At 52.0% G+C, this 14,872-nt stretch overlaps 6 protein-coding genes across 6 annotated transcripts; 2 read left to right on the plus strand and 4 right to left on the minus strand.

Annotated features, from left to right (window-relative positions):
• Positions 1-22: 22 nt before the first annotated feature.
• Positions 23-1,052, minus strand: M421DRAFT_414991 (uncharacterized protein). The gene has a single exon (XM_033590530.1). It carries the CDS (start codon positions 757-759, stop codon positions 460-462), a length of 300 nt encoding a protein of 99 aa, XP_033454191.1. The 5' UTR covers positions 760-1,052; the 3' UTR covers positions 23-459.
• A 534-nt stretch (positions 1,053-1,586) lies between these two features.
• M421DRAFT_96986 (cytochrome P450 46A1) lies at positions 1,587-3,699 on the minus strand (the record flags this gene model as incomplete). The annotated part of the gene is made up of 6 exons (XM_033598449.1): positions 1,587-1,743; positions 1,793-1,878; positions 1,984-2,594; positions 2,652-2,823; positions 2,883-3,184; positions 3,579-3,699. 6 exons carry the CDS (start codon positions 3,697-3,699, stop codon positions 1,587-1,589), a joined length of 1,449 nt encoding a protein of 482 aa, XP_033454192.1.
• A 93-nt stretch (positions 3,700-3,792) lies between these two features.
• On the minus strand, positions 3,793-7,562 carry M421DRAFT_414993 (uncharacterized protein). The gene is made up of 7 exons (XM_033590531.1): positions 6,900-7,562; positions 6,753-6,852; positions 6,171-6,705; positions 5,837-6,061; positions 5,746-5,788; positions 4,670-5,696; positions 3,793-4,602 (listed from the first exon to the last, which is right to left on the minus strand). The coding sequence occupies exons 1-7, from the start codon at positions 7,145-7,147 to the stop codon at positions 4,099-4,101; spliced, it is 2,682 nt and encodes an 893-aa protein (XP_033454193.1). The 5' UTR covers positions 7,148-7,562; the 3' UTR covers positions 3,793-4,098.
• A 304-nt stretch (positions 7,563-7,866) lies between these two features.
• On the plus strand, positions 7,867-9,373 carry M421DRAFT_414995 (phosphopantothenate-cysteine ligase). Its single transcript, XM_033590532.1, has one exon. The coding sequence runs from the start codon at positions 7,889-7,891 to the stop codon at positions 9,032-9,034; it is 1,146 nt and encodes a 381-aa protein (XP_033454194.1). The 5' UTR covers positions 7,867-7,888; the 3' UTR covers positions 9,035-9,373.
• M421DRAFT_108846 (uncharacterized protein) lies at positions 9,073-9,393 on the minus strand. Its single transcript, XM_033587174.1, has one exon. The coding sequence runs from the start codon at positions 9,270-9,272 to the stop codon at positions 9,111-9,113; it is 162 nt and encodes a 53-aa protein (XP_033454195.1). The 5' UTR covers positions 9,273-9,393; the 3' UTR covers positions 9,073-9,110.
• Positions 9,394-11,572: 2,179 nt separating this feature from the next.
• On the plus strand, positions 11,573-13,600 carry M421DRAFT_414996 (uncharacterized protein). Its single transcript, XM_033590533.1, has one exon. It carries the CDS (start codon positions 12,011-12,013, stop codon positions 13,349-13,351), a length of 1,341 nt encoding a protein of 446 aa, XP_033454196.1. The 5' UTR covers positions 11,573-12,010; the 3' UTR covers positions 13,352-13,600.
• Positions 13,601-14,872: the final 1,272 nt, after the last annotated feature.

A 14,872-nucleotide genomic window follows, 5' to 3' on the forward strand; every position in this document is an offset into this window, starting at 1 on the left:
CTATTTGACAACCAGCACATGTCTCTTCTCTGTCCGCTCCTTCCTGACAACGCCCCAGTCGCGCCTCCTTGATTTAGCCAAACGAACCACAATGGTCGAGACAGACACAAACGCCCACTCGTCTTGCGACTCTGGTTTCCAGATAACCGGCCTCGGTGTTAATATCCCCTCTTGTGCCTCAAGTACGCCAGCACAGCTGCACCCGCCGCCACAATCGCAATCAGGAACATAAACACTGTATCCGCCTGGCTCATCTTGCAACGTGTTATCAGTTGGCTCGTCTCGCTTTGCAAGGCACAATTTGTTACGCCGTCTTGCTTCAGGATACCTCCACATACGATATCACTTTCATCCATCCCACTGTCGTAATCGTCGTTGCACCGCACGCCGCGCATTTTGATTGCCATAAGCTGCCACCGTCAGTCACACCGCACCAAGACCGAAAGACTACGCTGAGGCTCATAAGAAGAGGAGACGGCAACGTACGATTCCACCGGCGATGTTCAGTCCGCACATGCCCGTGTCGATGAGTAGTCCGACCTTGCCCTGCAGCATCTGCAGCCAGTGCGCTGCGACGCCCAGCAGGGCGCCTACGAACGACACGCCGCCGATGAAGGCTACGAAGCCCAGCGTCGAGGGCAGATCGCCGAGCTTGTGGCCTTTGATTAGAGAGCAGGATAGCCCGAAGACTACGATGGCGAAGAGGGCTTGAATGCTGCGGATGGCGAAGGTGAGAACCGGGCTGCTGGACGAAGACATGGGGGATGGGGGATGGGGGATGAGGGGATGCTGGAACGAGTGTGAGCGATGGAGAAGGGATGGCGTGAGATGAGCAGTGTGTCAGTGCTGTGGGATTGTGAGGGTGGATGGCAATGCGGGGATGTGCGAGTGCTGGAGAGAGACTGTAGCGGTGTAGCTCTGTGGGAAACTAGAATATCGATTTGCTGTTACGTGATTTTGGTTATGGTCGATGAGATGGAGAGGGACTTTGGAGTAACCCCCATACTTATATGCTGGGCAGTAAGCACACTGTCACTCCTAATTGAGGCGCCTAGAGTGGTTCGAGATATCCTGTACCTGATCCAGCCACTTCGTGATCCTCCTATCACGCTGCGCCTGCAGATCTAGATCAACGTCGACATGGAGCCGGTCAAGGCACTGGATGGCAGTCTACGACAACAAGTGTCGTGGGAGATGGCACAAGACTGTGCCCCTCCGATATCGCCTATCTGGGACGACGATCAGGGCAGGTGTGACATGTCAACGGGTAGTGACAGACATGGCAAGGAATCTCGCAGACGAGCACACTGCCAAGCTTGCGCGAGTAACGAGGTGAAATTTGATAGTCGTACTGGTGAGGCGTACTCTTTGCCGACTGCCAAAAGTAGCGTACTGTGTTCGACTTCGCTCCACTACACTCCACCCTGCCCCTTCCAGCCTCGCTATCGTCTTACGTATTGGAAACCGAAAGGTATGGAGTTCGTGCCTCTTGGAACTTTACTGCAGGTAACTTCAGCCTCGATATTTTCCAGTCCTGCCCTTGTACACTACTGCACAACCGAGTTGTTCTTTTCTCAGAGACTCTATCAACGCTGGGCCATTTTCAGCTTGACCATGAGAGGCATCTTCTCCCACGTTGAGTACAGTTTCTGTTCAAGCCAATCGCTCTGTTGCTCGCATAATTGGAGATCGAACGACCACACGACCTTCGTGAGGATCAGTCGCATTTCGTGAGTCGCCATACTGTAGTTCGTCAGCCACTATCGTCGACGCCACACCCAGACCAGCCTACTTTTTGCCCAGGCAGTCTCGCGAGCCCACGGAAAACGGCTGCACAGCAGCTCTCTTGTCTGCAAACTCCTGGTCGCCAGTCCAACGCTCGGGGATGAAGTGCAGTGTGTCTTTGAAGTTGTCGGGTGAGGTGTACATATAGAGATGGGACGTAGAGACAATGACGCCGAGCGGGACGAATTATCCGCATACTGTCGAGCCTTCCGTGGGGGTGAGATGCGGGAATCCCACGGGGACCGAAGGGTAGATACGCATGGCCTCCTTAATGCACGCATTGAGGTACGGCAACTGAGTGAGACTTTCCATGGATATATCAGGTGATGATGCGAAAGACTCACGGATCTCGGCAGTCAGCTTGCGCATTGTCGATGGGTTTCTTATCAGCATATAGGTCAGACCCGAGAGCGTTGTTGCCGTAGTCTCCGTCCCAGCAACCATGAACAAGGAAGCATTGGCGTCCATCGAGCCTCGCGATAAGCCTTCCTTGCCCTTCCCTTGCTGATCGAGCACGTATGTCGAGAGGTCGATCCCTTCCGTCTTTCTACCTTGCTCGAGGCGCTTGGTGACCCTGGTGACTGTATGCTGCATGTGGGCCGTTCGCGCCTTGTGTATCGTCCCGCTGAACACGAGTTGAATGAGGCCGAAGATGTGCGGGCAGTATGCCCTGAGAATACCCACGCATGTAGCAACTTTAATGTAGCCGAAGATCATGCTGACCCATGGCATATATTCGGTGTTATCGAGCATGTGGAGAGGTTCGCCAAAAGTCATGTCAGCCATGACATCAAATGTCGTAAAGTTGACTAAAAGAAACGCACTCATCAGTACAAGCCGAAAAGTGCTGCTCGTCTAGCACCTGCACATCTTGACCACGTCGATGGCGCTCTTGGGCTCATCGTAGCTGATCTTTTGCAGAACACGCACAAGTTGGTCTGCGTACTTGACAAAGACCGGCTCTTGCTCAGTAAGCGCTCTTTCCGAGAAAGCAGGGCTGGAGATCCGTCGAACCCTCGCATATTCAGCGTCGCTCGGCTCATTCACATGGATGTATAAACGTTTTCGGGATAACGTGAGAACGCCTGTGGGGGTACGCGCCCTTGGTTGCCTTTGATACCATAACCGTAGATGTCGCACAATGCGTCTGGGTCGACGAAGCTAAGCTCGTCTGGGGCTATGCGAACAACTTGGCCGTAGCGCCCATGAAGGTGACGTAGGTATCGATTGAGATATCCCCGACTGACAGCGATAAAGTGCGGGAGGATCGTAAACGCTGACAACGCTGGACCTGGTACGTTGCGAAGAGGATGGAGATACAGTTGATGCAGTCCTCGTGCGACCCAGGCTACAAGCAACTTCCTAAGTAAGCCAGCGCCTTTCCAGGTTTGATTTGTTACTCACGAAAAGAATGCCGCCAGTAAAAGACCGCCATATCATGACAGTGTCACTGAAGGCGGCGAGTTGTTCAACTGTTGGCATTGCGTAGCTTGCCTCTCTGACGTGGGGCGCGTACTTGACAGCAAATTGAATTCGTGGCGATACTAGAGCTTATTTATGTCAGATCTGCCTTCAATACCCGAATGCGTCCGCATCCTGCGAGCAGGATTTCGCGGCATTTGGCGCGAAACAGGGCATTGTGCTCGCATTGCCGCTGATTAGCCACAGCAAACAAGCCCTCAAATCCTTCGTGAGACCCTATTCCAGTGACCTAGACGTTCAATAGTCGACAGGCGACGGTGAGCCGACTAGCGTTCAGTAAGTGCTTGATAGACGCGGCGTAGCAAACGGACACGATTGAAGGCCTGATTTAGCAGTGAGCTTCTCCACATATGATACTTGACATGGAAGGTTGTTCTTTACCAGGAAGCGCTTTTTCAGAGTATAGGCTTGTCGAAGGTTGACCAGGGACATAGTGCAGGATCGTCAACAGTCTGGTCGCTACTCAAGGGCAGGCTGGATATTATGAAATTTGATGCAATTACTAGCAATTGTTTTTTCTTTGTGGTGGAGAAGAAAGCAGATAGAAGCTGCATCAGTGTAGCCAAATCAGGAACACAAGCAGAAGCGAAGAAAAGCTCAGCTTCAACAACTACACAGGGGGCGCAATTCTGTAGTGAATATATTCGGCAGTCTTGACGATGTAACCGATATCGTTGCAGAGTCCTGGCCTTGTCGTGGTGGATAGCCTGACCACAATGACGACACGCCACGCGAAGGCGTGAGAACATGTGTATCGGCCTTGGTGGAATGTGCGCTTGCCTCGCCCTCAAAGTCTGCCACTGCTGAGCGCATTTCCGTTTGCTCTTCTGCTCAACATACCTTCTTGTCTCCTTGTCCGAGACTATTCTCTTGAGCCCAAGACTTCACATTTCGAAATCCAGTCCCCGAGAACAGGTCATGCTCATCGAAACTTGTGACAACACATCCTGGAAAGGTGACCTGTTCGTATCCAGAAGACACCTTGAAGAGATTGTCGTATGCGCTGAACTCCGAATCTAGATCATGTTCGGCAAAGCGAGGTGGAAGGCGAATTGGCTCTGTATTTTGACTTATCTGATGACTCAGGCCTTGCGACGGAGCCGATCGGAATTGCGAATGGGACAGTGCCTCATGCGCATGCTGCTGTTTCTCTTGTTGTTTAAGATTTTGCGTTGTGACGGGAGCTGCTAGTGGCACAATCACAGTTTGTGGCTCCTCGATCGGATTGAGGACGTCTGGATAGGGAGTGTAAGTTGAAGCCGGGACAGATGGCGCCAGACTCGGCTTGGCGGGCGATGTTCTCGCGTCATCTTCTTTGACGAGATCTCTGATATCCTGTAAGACAGTTAGTCGAGAGACGATCTTACAACTAATTCGGAGCACGGGAGAATCATAGACTTACGAATTTGATGATAGAAGCGAGCTCCTTCATGAGGCCCAATGATAACGAATATGCTCGAACAGCCATTCCGTTGTTCACCCGCATTACTCGTAACCAACACAGTAGCTTCTGCATCGAAGGGATGATATCTTGACAATCATGAGGGGAGTACCTTGACTCAAGCACAACCTCGAGAAGTAACACCACAAGAGCTTGCATGATGACATGAACCATTTGCCACCAAGGTCCAGCCTGATACAACAGAACAAGATTGCTTGCCACGGCATCAGGTAGAAGATTTGCAATAGATTTGGCGGACTCAACGCACAGGAGTGCCGCCCGTTGATTGAAGGTACTCGAATCAGCTGTCTGGTGGGAGATCCGGCGGTCGAGTCTGCAGAGGCAAGGCCGCATGATGAGGATCTTCGTGCTGTGATACAAAATGTCGAGAGTGTTTTGCTCACGCCTATACTTGTGACCAACGACGTGCGATTTATGAAAGAAGTTGAGTCCTTCAGGTAGATCGGTCGCCCAGGCGTCAAGGGCATCATTTTCGTGGGCAATAGATCTTTGTACGGACTCCCATGACTTCTTCGCGGTATCGGTGGCGTACAATTCAAGAGCAGCTTGTGTGATCTCGCCGAGATTCACTATGCTCTTGAGATAAGAGCCAGAATTCGCCGGTCCAGAGCTAGTGGTTTCGTAGTTGAAATTGTGCTGGGCCGAGATATCCATGGCCTGAGGGCTTCCGGGAGGTCTTTGAGGTCTTTGAGGTCGGTTATCTTTGTCACCACACCTCGACTGGATTGTCGGTTCCTCGATATCATCAGACGAGAGAGGGAGTGGCAAGGGGACTGAGCACAGGTAACCCACACCCAGACTGGGCCGTCCAGTCAATGATGATACGAGTCGTTCTAGAGCGTAATGTGCCCACCAGATCCTGGAGTTGACTTCTTTTCTGACAGCTCCTGTCTGGCTATCCTCGCTACGTAGATGCATGCCTAAGGTAAATCCAGAACGCATCGCGCTGCCAATGAGGACCCATGAACTGGTATCTCTTAGTCAGATTGTAGCCGCAAAGATAATTTAGGACTGACCGATTTATGTGTCCTATGCTGAGGTAGTAGAAGGATAGAAGCCCTGTCTTACTCAGTCACGTCAGTCAAACAATGCCAAACGTAAACCTACCTGTAATCTGCATGTGTGCGAGATCTGGATGGGAGAACCACCAAGGATCTCTCAGGCTTAGAGCCCATGCTCTAGAGTGGTACAGCAAATGATCGCGATCGTCAGCTTGCCAGTCCGCCGAGTTCATATGGATGTACACTGCGCCAATAGCGAACACTAGATTTAAAGTGGCTTGCCATTTCCGAGGGACATTGTATGGGCTACCCTGTTGCCGAGCAGCATAATCTGTGGGATGTTAGGAACTGCTTGTATTATCAATACCAGGCTGACAATTAACATGACGGCATAAACTCAGCCTACATCATCAGTCCTGAAGCTGGTAGGTTTGACGTACAGTGGTAGAAACGGTTGAGAAAGGTCTTCTTTGCCAGTATTGGAAAGGAGTTGTGTGCGCTATCCAAGTATGCTTGCAGTAGTCTCTCCGCAGTCTCGAACGGTGGCATCTCAAAGGGATCGACCATTATGTCCGTCTCGAACACTTCGTCGTCCAGGTAGAAGCTTGCCTTGCTCGCCGGCATCAATGGTGGTGAAGGATGGCTGTTTCGTCGCTCACGAATGGCTGTCAAGCGGTCGTTGATCGCGACATCGTCATCATCAGGAGGGCCCCGAGGACCTCGCTCCGACGAATTGGAGGTACTTGTCCTGTGCAACTTACGCAGCCTTTGGACCTCAGATGTCTCGCCTACAAAGTCCGTGGCTCTTATTTCCTCATCTTGCATGGCATCTTCATCGAGCAGATCAGGCTCACCAGAGCTCCCGACTTCTACGCTCACATCGGCTTCACCTCGCTCGCGGCCAAAAATCGGTCCACGATATTTGTCTGTTGGGTCTGAGACTGTGGCAGCGGCATCAGCAACATCTTCAATGACCTGTGTCAATCAGTCAGCAGTTCGGTGCTATTGTGGGTACGACTAACGCTTGCTAAGAGATCGTCAATGCGAGCTGCTCGTTCAGTAGATGTGTGCTGTCGTAGATCGCGTAACATTGTAATCATATCCTGGTTCTGTGTAGTAGCCCTGTCGCGTTCAGTGACCAAGTGTAAATCGAAAATGCTGTCACACACGTCTTGAGTCGGTCCTTGCGACTTGATGCATACACACACGATGTGGCATTCTCGCTACAATTTAAGCAACGTGGTTGCTGACCATTGCACTTGATCTTTCGTGACCTACAGCTCAAACACGCTCGACTGACACGGTTCTGTCGGATTACTGGAGGTTTGCGAGGAGGCTCGCTGCGTTGTTTGTGCAGCCTCGGAATTGGCAATTTCGAAGATCCTGAGCCCGAGGCGGGTAAGGTCGGATGAGACATGCTACGACCAAGTGTCGCTGGGCGAGAAACAACGCATACACCGACCGACCGGGACGCGATTGTGGGCAGTCTGCAAGAAAGCCGTGGGGATCGAAATCAAAGCATGGCAGAACAGCAAAATCTGATCGCTGAAGGGTCTGGAGGCGGTGATTGGTGGGGTCCATGCCGGACTAAGATCGACCTATAAGATTGCGAGGAGCGTTAGGACGACAGCACAGCTGGTCGCTTTTCTGCAGTCTCTCGCATAGCCGATCTGGATAGGTTCGGTTTCGTACGCCGACCGGCTACGTATTCATGATCTAGACTCTAGCGGCGATGAGCGATCGTGATGGGCGATGCAGCCCGTGACAGCCTCTTTCAACAGTGAAGACGAGTGTGGACTGCGTGTGTAGTCTAGAGCATCTGACTGTCCGACAGCTAGTAAATTGCGGATTGAACAGGATAAGACAATTAGGCACATCTCAATTGTGATGTGGCGCGTGAGCCAACTGTCGCGATGCAAAATAGTGTTGCAGCGGTCTTGGGACAGAAGGGCCATGATGTTTATATATGAAAGAGGTGAGTTCCGCGGAGCATCTGGAATTGTATCGCCCAGGATGAGAAGGGTGAAGGTTGCGGTGAAGTCGGCCGTACCAATCAGATTATTACCAATCGAGCCCTAGCTCATCTCTTGGCAAAGAGCCTCGAAGCTACCCCGCCAGACGAGCCAGCATCAACCCATCCTTTGACACGTGCAGCAGGATGGCGGAAGATAGCAGCGCCCAACAGGCGGGAAGTTCTTACTTTACCCATGAGCCACCGCCAAAAGATCTGAAGACGAATACGACGCTCGCACGCGAGTTCATCAATCGCCATGCCAACGAACTACATCGTGTCGTGCTCGTCACATCAGGCGGTACTACCGTGCCCCTAGAACAGCAAACGGTGCGCTTCATCGACAATTTCTCTGCCGGGACACGCGGTGCTACCAGTGCCGAGTACTTCCTGCAAAATGGCTACGCTGTCATATTCCTGCACCGCCAATTTTCACTACTTCCATACTCACGGCACTACTCACACAACACACGGTCTTTCCTTGACTACATGAAGGAAGAAGATGGACGTGTCACTGTTGATGAGCAACACCAGGAGCAGATGCTGCGCGTGTTGCGTCAATACAACGAGGTCAAGCGCGACAACAAGCTGCTCATTCTGTCGTACGTTACCATTACCGAGTATCTGTGGAACTTGCGCGAAGTCGCCCAACTGATGCAACCGCTTGGGCCGAAGGCCATGTTCTACTTGGCTGCTGCTGTATCCGACTTCTTCGTTCCCCGAGACCGTATGGTTGAGCACAAAATTCAGTCCAACGAAGAGTTCCTGCAAAACGCTGAGTCCAGCGGCCACGGCAAACCTCCGGCCGCCCGCACCGAGGGCCGTAGTCTTGTCATCGACTTGGAGCCTGTGCCTAAGTTCCTGAAACAGCTTGTTGACGGCTGGGCTCCGGAGGCCATGATCGTGAGCTTCAAGCTTGAGACGGATCCTTCTATACTTGTCAAGAAGGCGCAATATGCTCTGAACAAGTACTCTCACCACCTTGTCATCGGTAATCTCCTCCTTACTCGAAAATGGGAGGTCGTCTTTGTCTCCGTCCTAGATGGCGAAAAATGGATCCGAGTGCCGTCCAGCCGCAGGACGAAGAGCTTCTCTGGTATACAGTCACTCGTCGGCTCCGCAGACCCTTTGACAGTGTCTGACGCGGTAGAGACTGATAGGTCGGTTAGTGACCAGGGCGGCGTTCCACAAGGCGAACCAGCTGTGGAAATCGAGTCCTTGATCATTCCAGAAATCGAGACCATGCACACAAGACTTATAGAACAAGCTCAAACAAGAGCTGAGGCTTCATAGCATCTACACTTATGTTGTAGGCTTAGAATGAGATTTGCCAATTGATGAATACATGTCAAGATGTGCCTACATGGAGTCATACACTTACGGCTTGCTTGAGCAGCTGTCTTTTTCCAATCCATCGCCAGACATGGCCATCGATCAAATCGCACACTTCCAGCGATGAAGATGGAACCAGACTCCAGTAATTCGGGCCCAGTGTGCTCCAACCATTCTTCGACACGATCCACACCGTCATGCAAGGCCAGGACAGTGTCTCAGTTGCCCGCAGTGGCAGTACAGACCGACGCTTCGACGCTTCTCGTAATTCCCAATACCAGGTCGTCCAAAACTCTAGTGAGACACCGTTTCCTTGAAAAGGGCTCAGCAGACCCAAGTCGTTGGTAAGTCTCAGACCCTTCCCAGTGTTCCAGTGAGTCCAGCAAGATTCCCGCTTTCATGTGTATGTCTGTGATCCAGGACTGGCATCGAGGCGTTGTCGATGACGGTTCATTGCCTGAACGAGCGTCTCCACTGCAAAGATGTCCTGATAAGAGACTAATATATACTATCAGCGTTGCGCACTGATGTGCGATGTTGTCAGACGCACTTACATGTACCAGCAGACGACCACGAATTGGTATGCTTGTCGGCTCTCCACGCGCTCAATTTTCACCAGCCATACGCTATGGCCTTCTCTGGAGCTGCAACAGGGTTCTTCTGTGTGGCTTTAAGTATCAAGCCGAGAGCAAATTCGCAAAGACACGTGAACATCAGTTGCCAAGCGCGGACGAGGCAATGGAGGATAGCGTCTATCAACATAGCGATTGGCGAAGAATGCATTGGATTGCAGTACAGCTTGGATGCTTGGTTTTAGAACCGAATCAGACGGAGTTCAGATGCTTTTGTGTCTGTCTTGATTGTGTGAGGTGAGTACAAAAAATCGGGGTGAGGGGCCGGATGATAATAGAATTGCGCGTCCCGCATGCACGACCTCACAAATGTACGTATATACTGACGATTCTGCAGATCATTATACACGAGGCCATCTTATGCTTATCCATTCTGACTCTGCAAGGACGTGATTGCTTGTGATTGCCACAGGCTGATGGATCCTTAGCCTCTGTAAAATGTGAAATCACATCAAGACTGATTTCTCTCAGTGCTTACGAGGGTCAAAATCAGGAGCGAACGTTACTACATATACTTCACTAGCTTGACCGTTGCTCAGGTCTGGTATTCTGCAAATGATCTCGGCGTTCAATTTGATGACCTCAAGGTAACTTTGCCAAGGCGCATGAACGAAACCTTGTTGAAATTCTCCTCGCGAGCACGCAGCGAATCAATCTTCCGCCATTGAGCTTGGTTCACTGAAACGGGGGATCTTGTCCCGCGCTCGAGATAGCTTGCAAACTTGCGATCGTCGACCAAAGTCGCGCCTGCCTCCCTTTTCGCAATGTCAACCCCATTTGGTACAAGGTTCGACACAGAGCTGGCTGGACCTGATGCTTGGTGCCCAACTACGTTACTGACTGATGCCATACAATTTAACGCAATTTTGCATGAACATTTGGCTGCAGAACACATTACGCCCTCAGCGACGTTCGCGATTGGGCCATCGAGTGGCAAGCTTGGAGTATTAGTAGACAACAGCCCGTCAAAAAGCCAGGGAGCGGAGAACTATGGGGCTGAGCGTCTAAAGCCGCCAAGGCGGGACGTTGCGGATCAACAACGGCGACCAGGACTGCTTCCTCTTCGCGGCCGAGTCCTCGTCACTTTTGGCAAGCGCTCTGGCGACAAACTTCAGCGGCTCGACAGGTTTTGTACCTCCGGTCCCTAACGGAAGTACCTATGTTCACGATGGCGTTAGCACCGCTGCCGTGATCGGTGGCTGAGACGACTGCTGATGATCATAGCTTGAAAATATGCAACGTTAGGTCCTGCGCCCGATACCTGTAGAATTGTGTCGGGCAGCGCTGAGCAGTTGTCCCGCGATTTCAGCTTGCAGCGGTTGCGAGGGTCTTTTGCAGGGGTTTATTCGCATTATTTTGCTAATCTCATTTCTGAGAGGTTTGCTTGCTTTTGTATTCCGCGAGGACATCTCGACTTCTCCTACGTCATTCTCGCCGACTCAGCTCAGTCTCATCTCTTGGCGACGTGTTCGGCCTCCGCTGCTGTCTGCTGTTGTTTGTCTCCTCGACCAAGTCAGTTGTTCTTGGGTCACGGGCAAGTTACATTCCAACCATGTTGTACTACGGCTACCATCAGCGGCCAACAAGCCTAACGTCGTCTGTCTCCACGCCGCACAAATTAGCTTGCGCAACAACGGCTTTCCGCTAGCTGCACGGCGGATGCACTGCTTCTGTTCCGATATTAGAGGCGTTCGGCAGCTTCGATCAGCATGGGTCTAAATTTTTTTCACGCAGGCAAAGCATGCATCATTAGGCGCTTTCTCAGTGTTTTAGAGCCTTGCCGACAGTGCGTCGTCGTCAACAAGGCATGTTAACATTGTCAGCTCTCCCTTGCTTGCTTTCTTCTCGACGACACTCCCCTGTTCTAGCGGACCACAAATGACGCTCTTTTAATTGGCTATGTGACCACGATTGGTACAAAATCCTCCTGCACCGCAAATCAACGCAGCCACCGTCAGACCGAGATCTCTCTGCCGCTGCAGCCCATCGGAAGATCAATACAGCGGTGATCTGTATAATCCGGGGAGGCGGTCCAACGTAACTCTCCCTTATCCCTGGACTTGAGAGATCCTTCCTGCCCCAGCCACCGCCTGATGGTAGCAACTAAACCTGGTCTGGAGCTCTCTGTAAACGATCTGTCGCACCCCTTGGACCAGGAGCCCGGCCTTGTACCTCCTATATAGCGTGTGAACTACCGAGACTTGCTGACAAGCAGTCGTGCCTTAGATAGTCAAGGTTCACCCCTCATCCCTTTCCCGCCGGCACTGCTCATCCACTGTTTTGACCTTTGGCCTTTGACTACAATATGGCTACTTCAGTTGTGTCCCAGAACTCAGCGCGTCCGTCGCCTTTGTCAAGAAAGCTCTCACCCTTCAAGGACCCACGTCCGGCACCTTGCACACCAGCGAAGACAGCAAAAGCCTGGGACGAATACGAGAAGCAAGCGAGGCAGAACGCAAGGCGAAGAGATCGAGCCTCACAGTCATCCCAACCGCAGCGCAACTCAGCATCCTCAGATGTCGGCAAGGGGTCTCGTTCGTCGAGCTCTACTGCAAGGTCAAGCTATGACTTCAAGTTTCGTAATGCTCCCATCGTTACATCGAAAGCAGTCGCTACCTGCAAAAGCTGCAAACGACCTATCACATACTCCTCAGGTGTTTGCGGGCGTTGCACAAAGACCATCATCCTGCCGTCTCCCACGGGTGAATCTACTCCACCCCTTACCCCAGCGGCTCGGAACTTTGCCTCCACGGACCTGCACTTGCTTGAGAAGGCCACATCACAGGAGGACCCAACTTTGCGGCCGCCAAGTCTATCGAAGCGCAAAGACTGCCCACCTGCACTACAATTTACCAACCCGCCTATTCGACTAGATTCGTTGCGGCCACCACCCAGCACTCATGACCTTATGGAAGCAAATCGCAGCCGGAAAGCATCCTTGACGGACCCCAACGAGCCTTTCCTTCGACTTCAATACGCTCAACAAATCGCGCCTTACACATACTCAATTCCATCAACACCGACCTACCCACCAACGAGCCCGCCGTCTACCATCCCTTCACGCGTCTCCACTCGGCCCTCGAGCTTTGCGCAGATGACATCTCCACTCACGCAAAATGCTATCTTGCCATCCTACACGCGCCAAACTAGCGCCACCCCCTCCGAGTACAGTCAAGTACACCACTACGCCCCTTTGGCCGCCTCATCACCTCCTTCGCTTCACCAGGTCAACCACGGGCTACAAAATACCACATCAGCATGGGATGACTGGGACTCCGATGGTGAGGAGAAAGTCCGCCTTGTCGGCAAATGGAAGCGCAATGGGAAAGACAAGGCCACTACTCACGCTAACACGGTCAATGCCAATGTGAGGAACAAAGAAAAGGAGCGAGAGCGCGCAGATAGCAGGATCTCCTACTCTAGCAGTGAAGGGCGACACAGCCATGAAAAGCATGATAAGAGGAGCAAAAGCAGTATGGACCGCAAACCCGAGAAAAAACAAAGCAAAGAGAGCTCGCGTACTCAAAGCAGGATGAGTAGGCACGAGGATGTCAAATCAAAAGCAACTTCAACCGAGCGAGAGAGCTACCAAAAGCACAAGAAGAGGCCGAGCGGGTTGACTCGCTTCCTGAGCTGCGGATGTTGATTCGGCTTCATGACGTTACGATGGTGTTAGTTGCTTTGGACCTTGGTCTCATGATTGTGTTCTCCTGTACTGCAGCGGAAAGTGTGTATAGATGATGATGGCATAGTACGTTTCCGTCTTTAGGTTGATTGCATGGGCATCTTTACGACTTCACGATGTTATTTTCACGACTTTTTGGCATTGGCTACGGCCTAACGCAGCGCTGTGTTTACTTTTGGTAGTATCTAGGAATGAACGGTAGCATTTGACAATGGCCAATTTCTGCATCAACCTGATAACTGCGTCTCAAGATTTGGAGAGTCACTTTCGTCTCTACGACCGCGACTTCTTCGCTCGCCAAGCCATTATTGTTCATTCTCTATGTCCACAAACTTTGCTGTCCACAACAAAACAAACATTCCGGTACCGCAACTGATCATTCGCACCCCACACGCGCGCCACCTTCCTGGCTCCAATTCAACATCCAGCGCCCAGCGCCCAGCGCCCAACGCCCAACAGCAGTCTTCCGTTCAACTTCTTGTCGGCGCTAATCACCACAAGTCTTCCATATCTGTCCCCGATCCAGGAACCAATTCTAGCCGAACGTGGAGGGGCAGCGCTGCCCGCAGCCCTTCAAACAAAGAAGGTTCGACCCCTCATCCATGCTACCGCTTGCAACGGTATGCTTGCAACAGTATGCTTGCATTCATGCAAACCACTTGTCGAGGCGAGAAACTAGATTCTGGCGGCTACTGATCAGTCCTATTTTCGTTCGTAGGGCACGATTACAAGCAGGGATGTGAGGCGGTGAGTTGTGCGACATTGACCATAAATCACGTGCACACAAATCACATCTTCACTTCTTGGGGCTGGTCCATAGCACAGAGCAGTCAACAGCATATGACTTCGAGTATGCCGAGTCGATGTGATGTAAGTCCCTTCGGCGGTCATCTCTCGAACGGTGCACGGCCTACCATCTCACGAAAAAGCAACACCAGTTGGGAACAAGAGGAATTAGTGGTGTGATCGCCTACTTGAAACACCATTTCCATCCATCTATGCGCAAAATGACATGGCACTTGCATCAGCCTTTCGAACAAACAGTCTTCACAGTCAAATCGGACGGCTTACGCATCCACCAACACCTACTTTGGGGCCAAACCTGCAGACGGCGCAACAAGCGTGCAGCGCTGCAGATTCCGTGTACCCGTCTTGCGGTCGTCTGGCCTGGCGACGACGTCGCATTGGGGGCGGGCTGGTAGCGCAGGTGATCAGGCGAGATGTGTGTGGATGGCTCTGCAGAACGTCAATCTCGGTTGTGGTGCTGTGGAGGCTGTGATCGCGACGCGGGCGTTGTGGGCAGCTGTTACACGAGCCTCGGCAGGTGTCGCTGTGAAACCTCAATACTATCCCGACCATGGTGCAAATGCGTGTGTTGTGTTGCTGCGCTTACAAGTCCTTGCCATCCTTAGATCCACGGCGGTTTGATCGACGGCTTGTTTGTGGTGCTTCCGACCGTCATCTGGGCGCGGATTGTGGTAC

The sequence above is a fragment of the Didymella exigua genome (assembly GCF_010094145.1).
Source record: "Didymella exigua CBS 183.55 unplaced genomic scaffold M421scaffold_1, whole genome shotgun sequence".
In the NCBI taxonomy this organism is placed as follows: domain Eukaryota; kingdom Fungi; phylum Ascomycota; class Dothideomycetes; order Pleosporales; family Didymellaceae; genus Didymella; species Didymella exigua.